The sequence below is a fragment of the Amblyraja radiata genome, chromosome 25 (genome assembly GCF_010909765.2).
Source record: "Amblyraja radiata isolate CabotCenter1 chromosome 25, sAmbRad1.1.pri, whole genome shotgun sequence".
Lineage (NCBI taxonomy): Eukaryota > Metazoa > Chordata > Chondrichthyes > Rajiformes > Rajidae > Amblyraja > Amblyraja radiata.
In genome coordinates, this window is record NC_045980.1 from 9,470,283 (window position 1) to 9,494,213 (window position 23,931).

The following is a 23,931-nucleotide window of genomic DNA, read 5'->3' on the forward strand; positions in this document are numbered from 1 at the left end:
TGCGCCCCACCCAAGGTTTCCGTGCGGTTCCCGGAGGTTGCAGGTAGTGGAAACAGGTAGGGAGACTGACAAAAACCTCCGGGAACCGCACGGAAACCTTGGGTGGGGCGCAAAGTCTCCAGAGGTTTCCGTTCAAGTTTCCTAAGTGGGACCCCCTGTCGTTGACGTTGCCAGGGATGAATTTCTTGGACGTAGATTAGTGTAATAGGATAGATTTTGCAGCTTTGAACCGCTGTCTGCAATCACAGCCTATATAGATGTCCCAAACCTGAACTTACCTGGAGCAGATGCAGTGGATGTATCTTGTTGGCCCACAAGCATCCTGGACTTAAAAATAACTTTGCATGAATGTTAGTAGTGAGAGAGCCTGCCAAACGAATCTATGAATGGTGGCATCTGCCATAATTTTGCAAGTAGGTTTTAAAGGCCTCTGACATTTAGGAATATTTTAACACAGATATATCTGAAATAGATTAAATGTGTTATGCTTTAATTTGTTGATTAATTGAAGTAGCTGCAATCACTCAAAGCACGATTAAGTATAAACTTTAAACAACCTGATGGAGGTTCTGAGAGCCATTTCCTTCAGCTTAATTTTGGCAAATTTGTGCCCATTATCTCTTTAAAGTTCAGGATTTTTGCACTTCACTTGCCATTTGGAACTGTATTTGTTGGCATTAACCAACAAAATCCTGCCAGAAGTAAGCAGGTCCTACCCAATTTCTGAATGTTTGAATAGTACACAATTTGTACGTATGAACAAGAGACATGTAAAATGGAGACAGGTGGAATGGATTTTGCTGGTTGCTGTAGGCATCTTCTACCATGTGGGAACTCGTTTCTTGGCCACATTTTTAACGTGAACTGTTTGGGTTACTAATAGTTCTCAATAACGGAACCCAACCATAACCCTAGGAGGACTGTGTATTAAGATAATTAATTCAAAACAAGATTTCTGTCAATACATGCTTATTTATTTTTTCACACAGAAAACTCTTTATGTTTGGGCAGAAAGTTCAGTGTTCACAATTAGCATAATTGTGTCAAAAATCATTGGGGTATATATCATTAAATTTTGTAAACTCATTTTAGAGTAAATTGTCTAGTTTCAATATAGTGTAAATTATGTAATTGTTACAAATCTGTTTACTTGAATGTCTGTCTTTAATCGTACTTTAGTGCAGAAGGTAAATGAGTCAAGCAGCTGACTCGAAGTTAAAATTGAAATATTTATTCAGTGTATACACCCTACAGTACAAAAGGTTGATGCAAAGTATGTAATTTATTTTGCACAGATGATGTTGCTCTTTCATTAAGTCAAATTTAAAAGTTTAATTTGGTTAATTTACAAAGAAAACTAGAAACTACGAATTCCTACAATATCAGTGAGCACACAGATGTAATTGTGATGACGTTCTCATTACTCTCTGGAACTTTCAATGGCATACAGTCCTCTTCAGTTAATCCACAGAACATTTGCCTACCAATACAAAATGAAAATAGAAACAAATGATCATCAATTATTCTGGCACCAGTACCTGCACAATTTGAATGAAAGGGGCAGGTCCATAGCAGACCAAAGCATTATTCATGATGCACACTTTTCTCACCTGGACCAGGAGAATTAGATTAATTTCAGTTTCATCTTTCTCAAAGGAGCTCTCTAACCTCTCGCAAATAACAATATTGGTTTGCACATTATGCTTTGGGGTCATCTTGATTTGAATTGCTGCATGATTAGCAGCCATACTCACATCTGCCAAGGCTCTGGAGCGTGGAATTACTTCCTGGCACCCCTCTTTGAAATCTCTCCCTCTGGTTTGAGTAGCTTTATGATCACCTTTGCCATAACAATATTTTCTTTTTAGGACTCTGTCACTATCAGTTATTCTCCTGATTTAATCTTTTATGAAATTAGTTGGATCGTTGCAACAGCAACTTCCTTTTATGTGGTGTTTGTTATATCTTAAAATGTTGCACCGTGCTGCACAGGAGTACTATCAGAAACCATGGCAGTGTTGTTCTTTGACCAAGAGGTAGGACAAAACAGTTGCTGTGTTAATAATATTCTGTAAAGTAAGTTTTGTAGATTTAGTTTTGATAGGTTGAAAAGATGTCAACAGATTGAGTTTTGAATTTATATCCTTGTTTTAGAGCTCATATGGCTGTTCTTATAAATATATATTTATAAAAGATACTAGACTAAGTGGGACCCGTTGGGTCCGAGTCACACGGGAGGCCTGGTCCCCCGACGCAACCCATTCCCCAATGCAATATTCCACGACTCACCCGTTCCCCCAACGCAACCCATTCCCTCAATGCATTATTCCACCACTCACCCATAGCCCCTAACTGCACAGGCGCGGTTGCCGGGTTCCCGCTGTGACGCCCCAGAGGGGAAGGGGCTGGAGCGGACTCACAGCAGTCGCTGGTCCGTTGGTCGCTGGCCGTTCTCCGCCGAGATCAGATTCTCCGCTTTCCGTTTGGCGACATTTCCCGGGCCGGGCCGTTTCCAGTCTCTCCGAAAATTGTGTCCGGTTGGAAATCTCCGCCGGCCATCCACCGCTACAGTACAGATGTGATGGCGCAGGAAGGGGCGGACCGTCCCGCGGAGTGACAGGAGAAAAGGCCAATCCAAGCGGCGCTGAACGGCAGGAGAGGAGATCGACCTGCGATTGCGCGGTTTTTAAGATTTTTAAACCTCGCTAAAGTTTACATTGGACCATCGATCGGAACGAAACTTCGTGCAATTACAGCGCAGGAGAACGGTGAGTAAGCTGGCGAAAAATCGGTAGCGCTATCGCGTAACGTTTTTGCGCAAATAGAATGACCACACAACCAGAAGATAACAAGATCCCAATGGCGTTTGCGGGGCGGGGGGGGGGGCTGCGGCATCACACTCACATTAACCGCCCCCCAAACACACAGGTGGGGGGAGGGGGGTGAGAAGAGGGGAGGGAGGGGAGGGGAGAGGAGGAGGAGGAAACGGGACAGATTTGGGAGGGAAAGGAGAGCGGGGTAGGGGGTGAGAGAGGGGGATGAGGAGAGAGATGTGGGGGAGGGGGGGATGGGGAGGAGGGAGGGAGGGGGAGAGGGGTGGGGGGAGAGAGGGGAGGGAGAGTGGAGGGGGAAGGGGGAGAAAGTGGAAGAGTGGGGAGGGAGGGGCAGGGGGAGTGGTGGAAGAGGGACAGAGGGGAAGGGGGCGGGGGGAGAGGGAAGGGGGTGGGGTAGAGAGTGAAGGGGGTGAGGGAGAGGGGTGAGGAGAGGGAAACATAGAAACATAAGATTCTATAAGATCCCCCCTCAATCTTCTAAATTCTAGCGAGTACAAACCGAGTATATCCAGTCTTTCTTCATATGAGTCCTGACATCCCAGGAATCAGTCTGGTTAACCTTCTCTGTACTCCCTCTATGGCAAGAATGTCTTTGGGCATTGGGCATTGTGACATCACACGATGGAACGTTCACCAGGGGCTGGGGCTGGGGCTAGTGCAAAGGCATATGTAAATGGATCCATTCCGATTGGACATCTGCGAGCATTGGGCATTGTGAAATCACACGATGGAACGAATCAAAAGGCAGAAAGGCAGCCGGACGGACGGCGGACGGCAGCCACAGAGTTTTAATATATAACTAGACCAAGTGCAGACCCGTTGGGTCTGTTTCCCCAACGGCGCTGGAGGAGGGGGGGGGGGGGGGGCTGCAGCATCACACTCACATTAACCACCCCCCAAACACACAGGTGGAGGGAGGGGGGGTGAGAAGAGGGGAGGGAGGGGAGGGGAGAGGAGGAGGAGGAAACGGGACAGATTTGGGAGGGAAAGGAGAGCGGGGTAGGGGGTGAGAGAGGGGGATGGGGAGAGAGATGTGGGGGAGGGGGGGATGGGGAGGGAGAGGAGGGGGGATAGGTGTGGGGGAGAGAGGGGAAAGTGGGGAGGGAGAGTGGCGGGGGAAGGGGGGAGAGAAGTGGAAGAGTGGGGAGGGAGGAAGTGAGGGGTAGGGGGAGTGATGGAAGAGGGACAGAGGGGTAGGGGGAAGGGGGGGTAGAGGGGGTGAGGGGAGAGGGATGGGTGGGAGGAGGAGGGAGAGGAGGAGAGGGAGATGGAGAGAGGGGAGGGGGAGAAATGTGGTGGTAGGGGAGAGAGGAGGAAGAGTGTGGAGGGAGGGGGAAGAGTGGGGAGAGAGGGAAGGGGTGGGAGAGAGAGGGAAGGGGGTGGGGGAAGAAAGGGATGGGGTAGGAGGAGGGGTGAGGAGGGAGAGGAGAGAGGGGTGGGGGAGGGGGAGAGAGGTGGGGGAGGGGAGAGAGGTGGAGAGGGAGGGGAGGAGAGAGATGGGGTAGAGGGAAGGTGCGTGGGAGAGAGAGGGATGGGAGAGGGAGAGTGGTGAAGAGAGGGAGAGTGGAGGAGAGAGGTGTGGGGGAGGGATGGGGAAGGAGGGGAGGAGAGAGGTGGGGTAGGGTAGGGAGGGGGAGAGGGATGGGGGAGAGGGGAATGAGTGGATAGGGAGAGTGGGAGGGGGACGGGGGGAGAGAGTGGAATAGTGGAGAGGGAGGGGGAGAGGGGTAGAAGGAGTGGTGGAAGATGGTCAGAGGGGTAGGGGAAAGGGGTGGGGGGAGAGAGGGGTGGGGAAGAGGGTGGGGTGAGGGAGAGAAGTGGAAGAGTGGGGAGGTAGGGGGAGTGGTGGAAGAGGGGTAGGGGGAAGGGGGTGGGGTAGAGAGGGAAGGGGGGTGGGGAGAGGGAAACATAGAAATTAAGTGCAGGAGTAGGCCATTCGGCCCTTCAAGCCTGCACCACCATTCAATATGATCAAGGCTGATCATCCAACTCAGTATCCTGTACCTGCCTTCTCTCCATACCCCCTAATCCCTTTAGCCACAAGGGCCACATCTAACTCCCTCTTAAATATAGCCAATGAACTGGCCTCAACTACCTTCTGTGGCAGAGAATTCCAGAGATTCACCACTCTGTGTGAAAATTTTTTTTCTCATCTCGGTCCTAAAGGATTTCCCCCTTATCCTTAAACTGTGACCCCTTGTTCTGGACTTCCCCAACATCTGGAACAATCTTCCTGCATCTAGCCTGTCCAACCCCTTAAGAATTTTGTAAGTTGTTTTGTAAGTATCCTGTACCTGCCTTCTCTCCATACCCCCTGATCCCTTTAGCCACAAGGGCCACATCTAACTCCCTCTTAAATAGAGCCAATGAACAGGCCTCAACTACCTTCTGTGGCAGAGAATTCCAGAGATTCACCACTCTCTGTGTGAAAAATGTTTTTCTCATCTCTGTCCTAAAGGATTTCCCCCTTATCTTTAAACTGTGACCCCTTGTTCTGGACTTCCCGAACATCTGGAACAATCCCCTTAAGAAATTTGTACGTTTCTATAAGATCCGCCCTCAATCTTCTAAATTCTAGCGTGTACAAGCCGAGTCTATCCAGTCTTTCTTCATATGAAAGTCCTGACATCCCAGGTATCAGTCTGGTGAACCTTCTCTGTACTCCCTCTATGGCAACAATGTCTTTGAGCATTGGGCATTGTGACATCACACAATGGAACGTTCACCAGGGGCTGGGGCTGGGGCTGTGGCTGCTTCTATCGGTGAGAAGCCAGTTTTTTTTTAAATATTGGGGGGGGGGGGGGGGGGAGAAGAATTTGATTAAAAATGTGTACATAAACACGACAAAATGTAATCAGGAGTTTCTATAAGATCCTCCCTCAATCTTCTAAAATCTAGCGAGTACAAGCCGAGTCTATCCAGTCTTTCTTCATATGAAAGTCCTGACATCCCAGGAATCAGTCTGGTGAACCTTCTCTGTACTCCCTCTATGTCAACAATGTCTTTTAGCATTGGGCATTGTGACATCACATGATGGAACGTTCACCAGGGGCTGGGGCTCCTGCAAAGGCATATGTAAATGAATCCATTCCGATTGGACAAATGTGAACATTGGGCATTGTGACATGACACGATGGAACGTTCACCTTGGGCTGGGGCTCCTGCAAAGGCATATGTAAATGGATCCATTCCGATTGGACATCTGTGAGCATCGGGCATTGTGACATCACACGATGGAACGTTCACCAGGGGCTGGGGCTGCTTCTATGGGTGAGAAGCCAGTTTATTTTTGAAATATTGCGGGGGGGGGGGGGGGGGGGGAAGAAGGATTTGATTAAAAACGTGTACTTAAACACGACGAAATGTAATGAGGAGCGGATACTTAGAAAGAAAAGTGAAATCTCTACCAAAATGGAAAAGATGTCGGCGATTCTGCGTCTGGTTTCAGAGTTACAGGGAATCAAAGGAAGAAAGGCGGCCGGCAACCGTCCATGTAAATGGGTCCATTCCGATTGGACATCTGCGAGTATTGGGCATTGTGACATCACACGATGGAACGAATCAAAAGGCAGAAAGGCAGCCGGACGGCAGGCACACAGTTTTATATATTAACTAGACCAAGTGCAGACCCGTTGGGTCTGTTTCCCCAACGGCGTTTGCGGGGGGGGTGGGGGGGGGGGCTGAGGCCTCACACTCACATTAACCACCCCCCAAACACACAGGTGGGGGGAGGAGGGGTGAGAAGAGGGGAGGGAGGGGAGAGGAGGAGGAGGAGGAGGAAACGGGACAGGTTTGGGAGGGAAAGGAGAGCGGGGTAGGGGGTGAGAGAGGGGGATGGGGAGAGAGATGTGGGTGAGGGGGGGGATGGGGAGGGAGGAGGGAGGGAAGGGGAGAGGGGTGGGTGGAGAGGGGAAAGAGTTGGGAGGGAGAGTGGAGGGGGAAGGGGGGAGAGAAGTGAAGTGGAAGAGAGGGAGGAGAAGGATGGGGAGGGGAGAGAGGGAGGGGTGGAGTGAGGGAGAGAAGTGGATGAGTGGGGAGGGGTAGGGGGAGTGGTGGAAGAGGGACAGAGGGGTAGGGGGAAGGGTGCGAGGGGAGAGAGGGAAGGGGATAGGGTTATAGAGTGAAGGGGGGGGGGGGAGAGGGATTGGTGGGAGAGGTGAGAAGAGGGAAACTTAGAAACATAGAAATTAGGTGCAGGAGTAGGCCATTCGGCCCTTCGAGCCTGCACCTCCAGTCAATATGATCATGGCTGATCATCCAACTCAGTATCCTGTACCTGCCTTCTCTCCACACCCCCTGATCTCTTTAGCCACAAGGGCCACATCTAACTCCCTCTTAAATATAGCCAATGAACACGCCTCAACTACCTTCTGTGGCAGTGAATTCCAGAGATTCTCCACTCTCTGTGTGAAAAATGTTTTTCTCATCTCGGTCCTAGAAGATTTCCCCCTTATCCTTAAACTGTGACCCCTTTTTTGGACTTCCCCAACATCGGTTTCTATAAGATCCCCCCTCAATCTTCTAAAATCTAGCGAGTACAAGCCGAGTCTATCGAGTCTTTCTTCATATGAAAGTCCTGACATCTCAGGAATCAGTCTGGTGAACCTTCTCTGTACTCCCTCTATGGCAAGAATGTCTTTGAGCATTGGGCATTGTGACATCACACAATGGAACGTTCACCATGGGCTGGGGCTCCTGCAAAGGCATATGTAAATGGATCCATTCCGATTGGACATATGTGAACATTGGGCATTGTGACATCACACGATGGAACGAATCAAAAGGAAGAAAGGCAGCCGGACGGACGGACGGCAGGCGGCAGCCACAGACTTTTATATAATAACTAGACCAAGTGCAGACCCGTTGGGTCTGCTCCCCCAATGGTGTGATCCCCCAACCCAATATTCCACCATGCATTCGTCTCCTCCAATGGAACTGAAGCCGCTCCCAAATGTAAGATTCCAGCACACCCCTGCCTCCCTCAGCAGTGGATTTTTAAAAAAATCCAATTGCACCTCCCCTGCCTGCTGCAGCAGTGAAAGGTTCAGAGTGTTCCTGTCTTGCAAGTTTGTTTCGAAGTGTGTTGGAAGCTGTTTCGAAGTGTGTTGGAAGCTGATAGGAAGGAGCAGCCGTCAACAAATCAAAAGGCAGAAAGTCAGCCGGATGGACGGCATAGGAATAAAAAAAGAACACAACACATGATAGACTCCAACATAAAACATCACCACACAGTAGAGTCCAAGTTTTCCACTTTGAGGGAAGGCACAAAAAGTTCAGTCAACTTCCTCTGATGATCTTTGATGTTTAGCCGTGGTCGGGGCCTCCCGAGCCCTCCTCAGTCTCCGCTATTGTTCAGGCCTGCTCGCCGGGATGATGGAACTCCGACGTCGGACCGGGAGAACAACCTCAGCGGCTTGGAGCTCCGAATCGGCCACTTCCTACCGGAGTCCGCGGCACTCGAAGTCCACAGGCCGCGCCAGGCGGAGACCCAGGCCGGAGGCCCCCGGCAATGGGAACCCAGGACTCCATCACGCCGAAGTCAGCGCCGCCCGCCCTGGAAGCCCCACAAACCACAGTACCGCGATGTTGAAGCAGCAGGCCCAACACTCCGGAGCTTCAAAAGGTTTCCCCCTTAACCTACCCCCCTCCCCTACATAGAAAAACTAAAGAAACCTCCAAAACAAACTGTTAAGACAGACTAAAATTAAAAAAAGATAGAAAAAACTGACAGATTGTAGGCAGAGGCTGCCATCAATGCGGCGCCCCTAGTGATGCAGATACAAACAAGATTTACATTGTATCAATATCCCACTATCCTTGGGCATATGGCCATGAACTTGCTTAACAGTTCCTATGAATGAAGTCCAACTTTATTAATTTCTGAACTGTTGCTACAGAACTTCCTTGTGGCTTGGTAATTAATTATACAGCCCGCTTCATTGGTAAAATAAATTTAGGTAATATTTTAACTCGTATTTACCATGTATATTTAGTTTATCACAGCAGATTGATTTTTCATTTTTTTAAATATTTTAATTTGAGACATTTTGCAGTACCACAAGTTCAGCAGTTGGTAATATATAAACATTTTTTTTAAATGACAATTCAGTTACATGTAGTAAGCAACTGCATCAATAATGGAATAATTAGAATGGGTCACATTCTGTTGCTCACTATAATTTATATTAATACAATGATCAGGTCAAATAAACGTGTACAAAAGCTGATTTTAAAGCAACAGGAACGAAGCAAATGTCTTTAAACCGTACTAACATTTGTACCTCTGCTTTTATTTGTGTGTACGTTCGATGTTAAGATTGCATTTTAATGTTCATCTAGCATTCTTCCTTTAAAACCAATCATTTCTGAGTTCATGGTAATTGGATAGCATTGAGGACACACTTGCAAATGTTTTGTTTTGGATCCAGCTAATATTTTGCTCTGAGTTCTATTACCTAGTCAATGCAGCCATTGCTGATGATGATACTTTGCACACTTTTTTAACGATCTTCTCATTATTTAATGTTTTAATTGTGCTTCCATGATCTGGTGTAATTAGCAAAAGATCACTGTAATTGTTCCTATATTGATTAATATTGAGTAAATGAGAAATTCTGTTAAACATTCTATACCATAAGTTCAGCTGCAAGAAATGTATTTGCCAATACTTTTATATATTTTGGCTCACATAGAAAACCTAAATAAAGATTTGACAAGAAATAGATACTTTCCTGTCACTACCAGGCACATTTTATGTTTGGAGCTAATGAGCTATTTTAAGAAAAAAAACACAATAATTTGCATGATCAAATGTAATTTTGAGTTAAATATGCTTTTAATTGCACTATTAACCACGAAAAGGACCTTCGTCTTTTTGAACTGTTCGATTGAAAACAATTATATTTAACATTCTCATATCTCATCCCAAGTAGGTATTATGACATAGAACATTTTAGCATTTATTTTACTCTTTTCAGATAGAATCAGAAGTTAAACAAAAATAAATATAATGATAAAATACATGCATTTACATTTCATAGAGTTCAAATGAGATTAAATCCAAATGCACCTGTAGGGAGAGGAACTGAGTTGGCATTCTGGGTCAGTGGTGCTGCCTGGTGTCTGGAGTATTCCCAGCCTTTTGTGTTTTAATTTTAGATTTCCAGCACCTGGAATGTTTTTCTCTTGCATTGACATTTTACATTCTTTATCAATTTCTGGAGGAATTTGTAATAAAAAAAACTATTTGTAATGGGATGTGTATAACCAAGTCCATAAGGATATGCCACTGTAACCTTTAACCTTTTCTTTTTTCCTTTTAATCCAACTTTAGCTTTCTGGTGTTTCAATTTCAGCTACTACATCCACTCGTGAAAGCATGTAATATTAAAGCATTTGTAAAATAAGTTACGATGTTAAGAAAACACTGCCTTTGTTAAGAAACCCAGAAGCATCAAAAGAATACCTTTTGTGAACACCTGAAAAAATATGAGGGGGAAAAAAATCGTGTATGTTGTCCAATACAACATCATGCATACTCTACAAGTCCTACATATGATTGTATTGTATTACTGGCAGGCTAATACTAAACCCAGCACTCTTCTTTCTTCTTCAAGGACATGACTCGTTTTGAACTTCCATGTTTTTTTCATACCATGTATAAGGCTGCAACAGTGGCCTTTGGGGGAGGTGAGCCTTGAGCTTTGAGAATGAAAGCAGCAATGCCAATCTGGCTACTAGACACCAGGGAGCTATTATCTTACTGTGCCGAGACCCAGGCCCTGTGATAATGAACTTCAGGGGAATGCTTAGTGAAGGCTGCAGTTCACTGATAATAGCTTTTGTTGTGCAGGATGTGCTTTGCATGCAGAAAGAGTCAGAATTTTTTAGCTCAAGAATAATGTAACTGCTTTTTGCTTTGCGTGACTGCATTTTATCGTAAAGCCACAGATGGAGGTGCATTTAAATCTTTTTGCTGATGGATTAACTGTCAATGATTTATTAATTTCCCCCGAGTTGACAGAACCTTCCTTACTAAATTTAAGGAGATGAAATATTTAAAATGTTCTTTGGCTTGAAATAAATAGGTGAAATTAAAAATACTTGATTATTCAAGTCAACCTTTCATATCTGCAAATTTGTAACTATATCAATATGTGATTTTGATATAATATATACAACTATGGAGAATATTTGCTTGGGGAAATTCTGACACTAAGTATTTTCTTACTTTATATATATTTTATACATACACACAAATATATATATATATTTATATGACTGCACATTCCACGAATTATTATTATTATTTTTTTTTAAACATTATGTTGGCAAATGCCTTTGGAAGTCGTGCATTAAAATGGGGTATTGACCTATGTACTATTTTATGATTGCAGTGATACCTTATAAGGAATTGATTTAGACAAGTTAATCAACATGCACCACCAGTAATTTAAATATACTTTGAAAAAATACTGATTTATAGCATTGTTCTGGATGATTTTTGCATGTTTTATTAACAGGAAGTGCACCTTATTTGAAAACAAACTTAAGTAACCAAAAAAGAATATTCAAAGCGAAAATACCACTTGTTATCTATCGTTTCATGCAATACCAGAATACCTACTGGAAAGCAAAGTCGCCTGCAGGTGCAACAAATAATGAAAGTGGCAAGTGGATGCTAAATGGCAAAGCAAAGGAGAGGGACTATAACAGTAGGGAAGTCCTGCTCTGGAGGGCATTAGTGGGACCACATCTAGAATACCACGTATAGTCCTGTTCTCATGAAGAAATATAGTGCATTCAGAAAGTATTCAGACCCAATCACTTTTTCCACATTTTGTTACGTTACAGCCTTATTCTAAAATGGATTAAATTCTTTTATTTTATCATCAATCTACACACAATACCCCATAATAAAAAAGCGAAAACAGGTGTTTAGAAATTTTTGCAAAGTAATTCAAAAGAAATAACTGAAATATCACATTTACATAAGTATTCAGGCCCTTTACTCAGTGCTTTGTTGAGGCACCTTTGGCAGCGATTACAGCCTCAAGCTCAAGTATTCTTGGGTATGACATTACAAGCTTGGCACACCTGTATTTGGGTCATTTCTCCCATTCTTCTCTGCAGATCCTCTCAAGCTCTGTCAGATTGGATGGGGAGTGTCAGTGCACAGCTATTTTCAGGTCCCTCAAGAGATGTTCGATCGGGTTCAAGTCCGGGCTCTGGCTGAGCCACCCAAGGACATTCACAGACTTGTCACGAAGCCACTCCTGTGTTGTCTTGGCTGTGTGCTTAGGGTCCTGGTCCTGTTGGAAGGTGAACCTCCGCCCCAGTCTGAGGTCCAGAACACTTATCAAGGATCTCTCTGTACTTTGCTCCGTTCATCTTTCTCTCGATCCTGACTAGCCTCCCAGTTCCTGCCACTGAAAAACATCCCCACAGCATGCTGCTGCCACAACCATACTTCACCGTAGGAATGGTATTAGCCAGGTGATGAACGGTACCTGGTTTCCTCCAGACGTGACACTTGGCATTCGGGCCAAAGAGTTCAATCTTGGTTTCATCAGACCAGAGAATCTTGTTTCTCATGCCTTTTGGCAAACTCCTAGTGGGCTGTCATGTGCCTTTTACTGAGGAGTAGCTTCTGTCTGGCCACTCTACCATAAAGGCCTGATTGGTGGAGTGCTGCAGATATAGTTGTCCTTCTGGAAGGTTCTCCCATCTACACATAGGAACTCTGGAGCTCTGTCAGAATGACCATCGGGTTCTTGGTCACCTCCCTGACCAAACCCCTCTCCCCCGATTGCTCAGTTTGGCCAGGCGGCCAGCTCTCTGAAGAGTCCTGGTGGTTCCAAAGTTCTTCTATTTAAGAATGACGGAGGCCACTGTGCCCTTCGGGACCTGCAATGCTACAGAAACTATTTTATTCCCTTCCCCTAATCTGTGTCTCGACACAATCCTGTCTCGGAGGTCTACGGACAATTCCTTCTTCTTCATGGCTTGGTTTTTGCTCTGATTTGCGCTGTCAACTGTGAGACCTTATATAGACAGGTGCGTGCCTTTCCAAATCATGTCCAATCAATTTAATTTATCACTGGTGGACTCCAATCAAGTTGTAAAAACATCTCAAGGATAATCAATGGAAACAGGATGAACCTAAGCTCAATTTTGAGTTTCATAGCAAAGAGTCTGAATACTTATGTAAATGTGATATTTCAATTATTTATTTTGAATTACTTTTCTAAACATCTGTTTTCACTTCTTCATCCTGGGGTATTGTGTGTAGATTGATGATAAAAATTTTTTTTTTTTAATCCATTTTAAAATAAGTTTGTAACGTAACAAAATGTGGAAAAAGTGAAGGGGTCTGAATACTTTCTGAATGCACTGTATCCACACATTGAAGGCAGCTCAGAGAAGGTTCACTAGGTTGATTTAGTGATGGAGTTGTATTTGAAGGAAGCTTGTGCAAATTTAATTCGTATTCTTTGAAGTTTAAAAGAGTGAGAGCTGGTCATTGAAGCAAAATTCTGAGGTGATTCGAAAGGGTTGATTCTTAGAGGATGTTAATACTCATGAGATATAGAACTATAGGGCCTATAATCAGAACACAGAGTTGCTGATTTAAGATGAGATGAGGAATTTCATCTCTCAGAGGGTGGTCGGTGTTTTGAATTTGTTGGTATCCCAGGAGCTGTGTAGTAAAATTGTTGAATATATCCAAGGCTAAGAAAGACAGATTTTTGGTTTAAAGATCATAGGGAACAAGCAGAAGAATGGAACAGGCCAATATCAGATCAGCCATGATTTTACTGAATGCCTGGGGGGACAACATGGCCCTATCTGCTATTTCTTATCTGGTTACAGTCTTAATTAGTCCAACTATTGCCATGGATCACATCCCTCTCAACACACAGCTATAAAATGAGTTGGTGATACTGATAGAAAAACATAACATTCTGGAAATATTCAGTAGGTCATGGGCAACTAAGGGGTTTAAGGTTAGTGGAATTTCAAAAGAGCTGAGAAAAGTTATTTAATCAAATATGTTTTAAGTTTAAAAGAAAGCTAAGAAATAGAGAACAATGGGGATTTATTGGTAGGAATGCGAGCAAGAGAGAGGCTGATGCAAGTACTGGTGATCCTCGCTGAGGAGCTTAGGAATTCTAGGTATACTGATATGAATTAAAACAGGAGAAAGAAATTAAGCAAAACAAAATGCTGACATTTTAAAACACAAACTTGCAAACCAAAAGGCTGCAGATCATGAAAATCTGAAGTAAAAAGAGTGAATGTTAGAAAATATTTAACAGATTAGGTGGCATCTGCAAAGAGAAGAACAGAACTATCTCAGGTTGATAACTTCTAATCAAAACTGGCTAGTTCTTATGCAATGTGCAAAAACTGGTTATCTGAAAGTGATGAATTCAGTGTTAAGTCCCGAGGGCTGTAATGTGCCAAGTTTTGTGACTTAGCAAATTACAACCTGAACAGTTTCAGATAACTCCAAATTTGTTTCTCTATATTTCCTGAGGGACTAAATTGTATAACTTCCCTAAATGGGCATAGACAGCAATTTGCACAAGATAGTTATTGAGGGAATGTAATCATTCTAACTTGGATTATATTTCAGAGACAACTTGCATTGCTATCGTGTGATAGCCAATGGCACCCTGCGTTTTGTGTAAACCTCGAATCTTCACAAAATTGTGAAAATGTATCTGTTAAAATGTTGATTTCCTTATTCAACTGTGGATGGCAAGCTGCCAGGTGTTACAGCTATCTTCAACTCTAGCCAACAGGAGCCAAGTGTATAAAATTTGTAACACAATGACCTTAGCCACTGGTTGTGTTGCAGCTTTTCTATGAGGTTACTGATACAGGTGTTGCAATGACCAATTTCAATGAGGCCATCCTTGTTGAAAGCAAAGACCGTATTCAAGTCTCATCTGTAGTGTGGATAGTTTGAGGTTTTGGTTAACATTTAAAAGTTGTCTACCAGTGAACATTAGATTGCTCAAGTTAAAAATCAAATAATCTTAACATAATCTAAAAATCTAAACATAATCTTAAAGGAAGAGGCCTTAATGTCCTGTGTGCAAATAATTGATACAAGAAAATTGGCAATGCATTGGGTTAAATATGTATTTGTTAATTTGTAATGGTGAACATGAGAGAAACTGAGCAGTTTGATAACTTGCCTAAATTCATTAGTTTCACCCAGGTCACTCCCTCTTCTCCCCTCTGGCCAGAGGTACAGAAGTCTGAAAACGCATATCTCCAGATACAGGGACAGTTTCTTCCCAGCTGTTATCAGGCAACTGAATTGTCCTATCACCTTCTAGACCACTAGCGGTCCTGACCTACCAGCTAACTCATTGGAGACTATTGGCCTATCTTTAATCAGGCTTTACTGGACTTCATCTTGCACTATACGTTATTCTCTTTATCCTGTATCTACACTGCGGACGGTTTGATTTTATTCATGCATAGCCTTTTCACTGACTGGATAGCTCGCAACACACCTCTTTTCACTGTAACTCGGTACACGTGACGATAATAGACTAAACAACTTATTTGTCACTGCAGTTCGTAAGATAATCATTTATTCTCACTGCCATAACAAACAATCCTGAAGGAAAATGCTTAACTAACTCCTCACTGTCTTATCTAAAAAGATTTGTAAAACATGCAATTCAATTTTTAAGTATTTTGTCCTCTTTGCAATTTTCTCCACCTTATTTGGAACTCAACTAAGCAATTTCTTCAAAATAGCATTGATCGTCATTCTAAATATTTCTCCTTTGGTTCAGGAATATTTATGGCTGAATTTAACAATGAAATTTCACAAGCCATTGTTCTACATGAAGATGCAAGTGTTTTGGTTGGAAAAAGTAATAGTACTCAAATGTAACTGTATCTTGGTATGTTGCTGTGCTGCAGAATATCCGACACAAGAACAGGGTGTTTACCACTTTGTTCCGAACAAGGTAGATATGCACTATACATTTTAACCCATCCATGCCTCATTGAGCACTCCTGAACTCACATTGAAGTCATTTTAACTGGCCTGAGAAAGAATGGCTTCAATTGATACCTGAGACATTTTCTTGATAAAACTTAACTAGTGCAGACTAACATTTAAAAAAAATAGCATCAATCAGCACAGAGATAACGTTTGACTGCCAAACTCAGTGTAAGCAGGCAAGTTAAAATTCATAGTTCAGGGTAGTATCTATCAACCAAGTAATGCTTAACTCTCCTTTGATGGTGTCTCTTCATTATAGAGATTTCAGTGCAGATATTCCAAAATCGTGACCAGCATGCCTTTCTTGTAAATCCAAACTGCAGGTTTAATTTTTCTGATGTTTTTAAGAATTTATTTTCTGTATTTACAGAGGTTTTCTTGCAATTGTGCTTGCTTCAGAAAATGTTCAGTGAATGTTAATATTTTAAAGAAACATTTATTTTCCACATAGATTATTTTAGGCCTTTACTTGTTACGAAGAGCCAACCATAATGATCATGAGATAGTTAAGTACATGTTAGAACGTGCTTGTCCACATCTGAATAAAGATTATTTTGGGAAATTTAAAAATATGACTTTTAAATGTTGTTATTTTATCTGCCTCAACTATTTCATCTGGCTTTTGGCAAGTATCCTCCAAGCGTGTTTTATTTAATATTGTGCAAGGCTGTCAAAAAGATATTCTGCACACTTGTGCTCATTACTACTGACAAGATTGAACTGCAGTACACAACAATATTTTACCAAATAGTTGACTGCGTTTCCTATCTAATTTTGAATTAGTCTGTTAAGCAGTTCTTGGCTTTGACAGGTATGGAATGAAAAAGCAAGTTTAAAAAAAAAAAAAAAAAGACTTTATATAACTATGCAAGTTTTGACATACATTTTGCCCAGTTCTACAGACATTGCACGGTTCCAACTTCAATTGATAAGTTATTTTGCTCTTGTTTAAGAACAAAAATGTAATGCGGGGTACTTGTTTTGAAGGAATTAACTAAAATGGCAAAAATTGGGCACTGTAAATCAAGCAAGTCAGCAGAATGAAAAGAGCACTGGTATATACATTCCTTGCCATTTATTTTGGCAAATAATTATTAGATGTTAACAATAAGAAAATGGCAAATAGAAACTGAGCATTTTTTTCTTATTTTGCAGATGATCAAGATGTACCGGCAACAAATGAAAATGATTCATGTGAGGAAGAGGATGAATGTATTCCAGGATGCACATTATTTGTAAAAAATCTAAATTTTTCAACAGCTGAAGAATCTTTGAAGAAGGTAAGTTTTCTTCTAGGTTCCGAAAGGCCAAGTTAGTGGTGCAAATGTTATGGTTATTGACAAACGAACTGTGCCAGCTATTGATTCCATTTGCCTACAGAATTTCTGTGGATAATCCTGTGATTAGAAAGCCATTTTGTAGGTATGTTGCAAAGCCTACCTGAAGCGTCTTTGAAAATCTGCCGCTGCGGGTGTGCGCGATTTTGGCGCCGTTTAGAGGGGGCGGGTTTAAAACGCGATTTTCTCTAGGCTGTTCAATCGAAGATGTTCAGCCTAGTTAATTATTAACGAAAAATCGCTGGAAGACCCCGTCGCAAAAGCTATTATTAGGTTTAAAGGCCTTGAATAATAGTTATAGTAGTTTAAAAATCAATCTCTAAACCCGCGACCGCCAGCAACCGCAGGGTCTCATAAAGCAAACCACAGAAGGTAGGTTGTATATTTTTACATTAAAAAGGGCTTCTAAAGATCCCTTTATACAAAGTTTAATATTGCGAGTAGCTCATTTTGGGCCCATTATATCGCGCAGTATTTTTCTGGGCATTTGGGGCACAAATCTACTGCAATGTGAACGTTCTAAACCAGCGCGTTCCACAGGGACCCACTGGAAAGCTGATTTAAATGGGCATTTATTTACAGCAATTGAACACTGAATTCCTTCCATTTGGCCTATAAATTAATGTAAATGAGATTTAAAAATCATGTTTTATTGTGAATTATTTGTGAATATTATTTGGACATTTAGGCTATTTAAAAATGTTAATCATTTATTAAGAAATGGATAGATGTTTAGATCTAGTAATTGAAGTCTGAAATTAGCTACAATTAGGTAACTAACTAATTATATGCTTTAATTTCAGGTCATCCAAGTAAGATTATTTTATATTTGTTTCAGAATGCTTCAATCTATGATAACTGAAAATTTCATTCAGTTCTCTTAATTTTTAAGAAAGTTATGGGCTTTTGACTGTTCACGATCACAACTTTTTTGTTATGTCCATAGAAAATCAATAGGGAACAAGATGCTCATTTCCGAGTATGAAAATGGCCATAACTTTTTAAATACTTGAGATATGAAAGTGAATTAGGTGTCAAATTAAACTTATTTTTATGCTTTATCTGATGGGATAAATTACAGACTTGATTTTTAAAATCTCAAAATTTTGTAACATTGCTACATTTTGGCATGCGACAGTAGAGGAACAGGGACTCGTCATAATTGCAAACTTCTTGATCTCTAAAACCAATTGCATTGAAGGATCACTGTTTAGCATGAAAGAGTCTGAACCAGGAAATGTTTTTTGAAAATTTTAATTTTAGCTCGGTCAGATCATGAATGGGCAGTGAATTTAAGTGGAAAAGAAAAAATAAGTTGAGAGCAAACTGATCAAGAAAGGGGAGGGAGGTATCGGAGATTGTCCAAGTAAATTTTTCAGTGCAGGATGGAACAAATGACACCTCCCTCCCCTTTCTTGATCTCACAGTCTCCATCACAGGAAATAGACTATCAACTGACGTCTATTACAAACCCACTGACTCCCACAACAATTTCGACTGCACTTCTCGCACCATGCTTCCTGCTAAGACTCTATCCCCTACTCCCAATTCCTCTGCTTATACTATACTGCATCTGCGTCCCAGATGAGGTGTTCCATACATGTCCTCATATGGAACGCCTTACCTTGGGCGCAGATGCGACGGAGATGGAAGAATTGGGAGTAGGGAATAGTCTTTGTGAGATGTCCTCATTCTTTAGGGAGCGGGGACTTCCCCCCCCCCATCATAGATGAGGCCCTCCCTGAAGTATCCTCGGTATCCCGCAGCTTTGTCCTTGCTCCCCCTCCCCCTAGTCGCAACATAGACAGTCCCCCTAGTCCTTGCCTTTCATCCCATCAGCTGTCGTATAGAACACAATCCTCAAATTTTTGCCAACTCCTGTGGATCCTAACACTAGTCACATCTTCCCATCGCCACCCCTTTCCGCCTTCTGCAGAGACCGTTCCCTCCGCAACTCCCTGGTTAACTCATCCCATCCCACTCAAACCATCCGCTCCCCAGGTACCTTCCCCTGCAACCGCAAAGGATACAACACCTGTCCCTATACCTCCTCCCTTGACTCTATCCAGGGCCCCCGACAGTTCCTTTCAGGTTGGGCAGAGGTTCACTTGAACCTCCTCCAACCTCATCTACTGTATCCGTTGTTCAAGATGTGAACTCTTATATATCGGCGAGGCAAAAACGTAGACTGGGAGAACGTTTTGCTGAACACCTTCGCTCAGTCCGCCTGAACCTACCTGATCTCCCGTTTGCTAAACACTTTAATTATCCTGCCCATTCCCACACATAATTTTCTTATCCTAGGCCTCCTCCATTGTCTGAGTGAGGCTACACGCAGATTGGAAGAACAGCATCTCATATTTCGCTTGGGCATCTTACAGCCCAGTGGTATGAATATTGATTTCTCTAACTTCAAGTAACCCCGGCATTTCCTCTCTCTCTCTCTCTCTCTATCCCTCCCCCATCAAAGTCGCACCAGCTTCTTGTTTTCGACCAACAACCAGCTAACAATGGCCTTTCCTTTATCATCGTTACTATTTCACATATCTTTCATTTATTGTTCTTTATCTCTCTACATCATCGTCTATATCTCTCGTTTCCCTTATCCCTAACTAGTTTCAAGAAGGGTCTCAACCTGAAATGTCACCCATTCCTTCTCTCCAGAGATGCTGCCTGTCTTGCTGAGTTACTCCATATTTTTTGTGTCTATCTTTGTTTTTTCCAACATTTGCAGTTCTTTCCTCGATGTTTGTAGGTTAATTGGCTTCTATAAATTGTCTCTAGTGTGTAGGATAGAACTAGTGTACGGGTGATCGTTGGTCAGCATGTACTCGGTGGGCTGAGGGGCCTTTTTACACGCTGTGTCTCTATAGTAGAGTAAACAAAACTAATTTTAGTTTAATTAAAAAGGATCTGACTGCACAGTTTGAAGAAGGGTCCTGACCCAAAATGTCGTATCCATAACTGGGATTTCGTCTGACCTGCTGAGTTACTCCAATATTTTGTGTCTTCAAATTTTAAAAGTTTATCTAAAGTATGAGAGATTGTTAGGCAGCAATTATGGCATTCCATCAAAAATGTACTTGCTTATAAATGGACAAATGTAATCTTTCTCCACCAAATTCAATATAACTTTTCTATAAAAACAACAACAACGCATGTTTTCACTGCCCATTACCACAGATGAGCATTTCCTATAGCTCTAAATTGTAGTATTTCTCAATTTCCACACATACCTTTGTTTTTTCACCCCCTCTCCACCTCTCCCCCTCTCCTCTCTATCCTCCTCCCCCCCCCCCCCAGACCATTAATCAACAGATTATCACCATCATAACCGTGGCCTCAGCCTATAAGAGATATTTCTTCTGGCTGGTCTATTTCTCACCAGACTTCACTGAAACTTACAGCTGGCTCGTTTATTCTTTATCCTAGTTCTGAGAAAGGGCATTTGACCTGAAATGTAAATTTATTTTCTCTTTTGACAGATGCTGTCTGATGTCTTCATTGTTTTCAAAATGTTCTGTTTTATATCAGATTTCCAGCACTTGCAATTATTTTAGATTTTCATTAAAAAGTCAAACATTTTGATGAATTCATGGAATCCAATGGTTATTATGGTTGAACAAAAGCATAGTAGTTAATAGCAAAGGATTTTGGGAGTATGAAGATGTCCTTAACTATTGGTAGCAGCTTCTAAATCTATCCATAGGAATGAAAATAAAAAACCTGCAGATATTGGAAATCTGCAATATCCTTCAGGAAACCTCTACTAAAACTATATTGCAAATGTGGGTGTAGCTTGAGGCTTTTAATACCGTACTCATCTGTTTTAAAGCTTTTTAAAATAATAAATTCACTGTTTGCTTGAGAAAAGGAAAGCTTTTTTGTTTAGTGAGAAATGTATGTGGTACTTTATTTAGTACACCTTTGGTCATTCAATGTGATGTCTAAGTTGGTGATAGATATCGAATTTCTATTGTAAGCTTGACTAAATTTGGAAATAAATAAAAACACGTTGAGATAAATTGTCTTCAATGTAGTAAAACATCTAAAGGAGATGACCTTGTGCCACTAAGTATCCAATGAAATTTGAACTGGAAGGAGGGTTTGGCCATTTGGCCCCTCGTTCCCGCTTGATCCACAGCCTTGCTTTTCCGTACTAACTTTTTATGCTTTGGGTCCCTTAATAATATCTAAAAATCTGTATGTCTTTATCGTCGAGGGCAGCACAGCTGGTAGAGCTGCTGTCTCACAGCGCCAGAGACCCAGGTTCGATCCTGACGTCGCGTGTTGCCTGTGTGGAGTTTGGACGTTCTGCCTATGACTGGGTGTTTCCTCCGGGTGCTTATTTTTCCTCTTACAATCCAAAGATGTGGATTTGTAGGTTAGTTAGCCTCCATAAATTGCCCCTAGTGTTTAGAGAGTGGATGTAAAGGTGGAATAACATAGAACTACTGTGAACAGGTGATGGATGGTCCGCATTGACTCAGTGGGCTGAAGGGCCTGTTACTAGGCTATATCATTCAATAAAATACATTGGGCGACTCCGTTTCCAACATTTCTTGAGAGAATTTCAGTTATTTACTATCCTGCAGGTAAAGACATTTTTATTCTGTCTTTAAAAGTTGTCCCTTTAATTTGATCCCTGTTTCTGGGTACCCCAGCCAAGAGAAGCTTCTACCTTGCTAATCCTGATCAGAATGTTTTATGTTTCAACGCGATCACCTTTCATTCTTTTCCAAAACCAAGAGTATAGGCCCTTAATCGCTATTCATAAAAGAAACATTTTTCAATAATCTCTAAACTAAAGTGGTGACATAAGAAACTGCAGAGGCTGGAATCTTGAACAAAAAAGAAACAGCAGGAGGAACACAGCAGGTCAGGTAGCATCTGTGGATGGGAATGGATAGACGACGTTTCGGGTCAGTGCCCTTCAGACTAAGAATGGTCACGGCCAAAAATCTCATCTAAACATTCCTCTCAACAGACTGCCTGACCCATTGAGTTCCTTCAGTAGTAGGTGCTCAAAGTGAAAGGGACGTTTCAGATTTTTTTCCCTTTTTGAAACTTATTTGGGTATTCTGTAGACTAAGACAGATCTGTTATGTATAATTAATTCTAAATGAATACAAAATCAAAAAGGGAACAAGAGCTTTTTGATATTGTTCAGTAATTATGCAATGTGATATGAAGTAGTAAATTTCCACTAAGTGGAAAATTTAAGTATGGCGGAAGTACATAGGATTTTAGAAAGCTCCAAAACCATTCATGATAATACACATCTGCTATACTATTTGATGTTACTATATTTGAAACCACAAAAATATTAAAGATCAAAACAGAATAATAAATATTTAGTGTTTTTCTGCAATGTTATTTGCATGGATGTGATGACAAATAAATGTGCTTTTACAAATCTCATCATCCTAAACTAAAGTTTATTTTAACATTTCAAAATAATCTGAGCTACCAACCAAACATCTAGGGAACACTTCTGTAGTGTTGACAAGTTTCTCTTGTATAATTGTTACTTGAACACAAAATCAATGATGACATTCCAGAGCAGGGCTGTGAATTATGGGCCTGTAAGGATGCCATTTTTCATAAGTGACATTAAACCAAAGTCCCATCTTCCTCCCATGATGGATGGAAAAGATCCCATGACATGAAGAACAGCAGGTGTTCAGGGCAATATTGATCTCAGCCAGCAACGTTGAAAAAAATGTTTGGTCATTATCATATTGCTATTTTTTGTCATATTTTGCCAAATTGATAGAGAACAGAGATTGCACCTTTTAAGAACCTATCGGACCGTAATGGCCTTCTGCAATCATTTAAGTTGCAGTATAAATTAAGTTTCTCCCTATGTAGGAAAATTTGATGTAACGTAATGCTAAGGCAATAAGAGATTTAAATATCTGTTCAATTGAAAGTAAAATTTCTAAACATCTGCCCAAGAGTAGTTTATTACCTAATAGATTGAAGAAGGGTCTCTGCCCAAAACATCACCTATTCCTTCTCTCCATAGATGCTGCCTCACTCGCTGAGTTCCTCCAGCATTTTTGTCTACTTTCGATTTTTCCAGCATCTGCAGTTCTTTCTTAAACAAATATAGAGCATAATAACATATAGTATTGTGTAGAAGAATAGTGTCTAGTTTTGGATTCTGTTGGAGGAGACTGTTTTTCAAAGAGCTGCAGCAGCCAGGTCTGTGGCATAACGACTGGCTCTGATGTACACAGGGAGCGTTAAAGATAGGAGAGTGGTACAGTTAGGACGTTTGATAACAAGGAATCAGACAAGATTCTGTGGTCGTGAACGAGACTCCAAGATGGTGTGTTGCCTCCCCTGGTGCCAGGTCAAGGATGTCTCCAAGCAGTTACAGAACATTCTCAAGGGAACGGATGAGCAGCTGCAAGTCGTGGTACACATTGATTAACGACATTAGTAATAAAAAGAGTGGAGTCGTGCAGAGTGAATATGGAGAGCTAGGTAGAAAGTTAAAAAGCAGGATCTTTTCAAGGGCCGTAATGTCTGGATTTTGTAGTGAGAGTAGGAATAGGAGAACAAGACAGATGGATGAGTGGCAGAGGGAACGGGTCAGGTTCTTTGACCATTGGGATTTCCTCTGGGACAGAAGTGCTCTGAACAACTGGAACAGGTTGCTCCTGAACTGGAGGGAGACCAATATCCCGGGAGGGAGACTCGCTCGTGCTGCTAGAGAGGG

At 42.1% G+C, this 23,931-nt stretch overlaps 1 protein-coding gene across 1 annotated transcript in view; it reads left to right on the plus strand.

Moving 5' to 3' along the window:
• Window positions 1-23,931, plus strand: part of rbm19 (RNA binding motif protein 19) — a gene marked incomplete at its 5' end in the record, with an annotated part of 222,851 nt that overhangs the window by 23,956 nt on the left and 174,964 nt on the right. Inside the window, one exon of the mRNA XM_033043004.1 lies at window positions 17,023-17,147. Coding sequence (XP_032898895.1) covers window positions 17,023-17,147 — 125 coding nt within the window. The remainder of the gene's footprint in view (window positions 1-17,022; window positions 17,148-23,931) is intronic.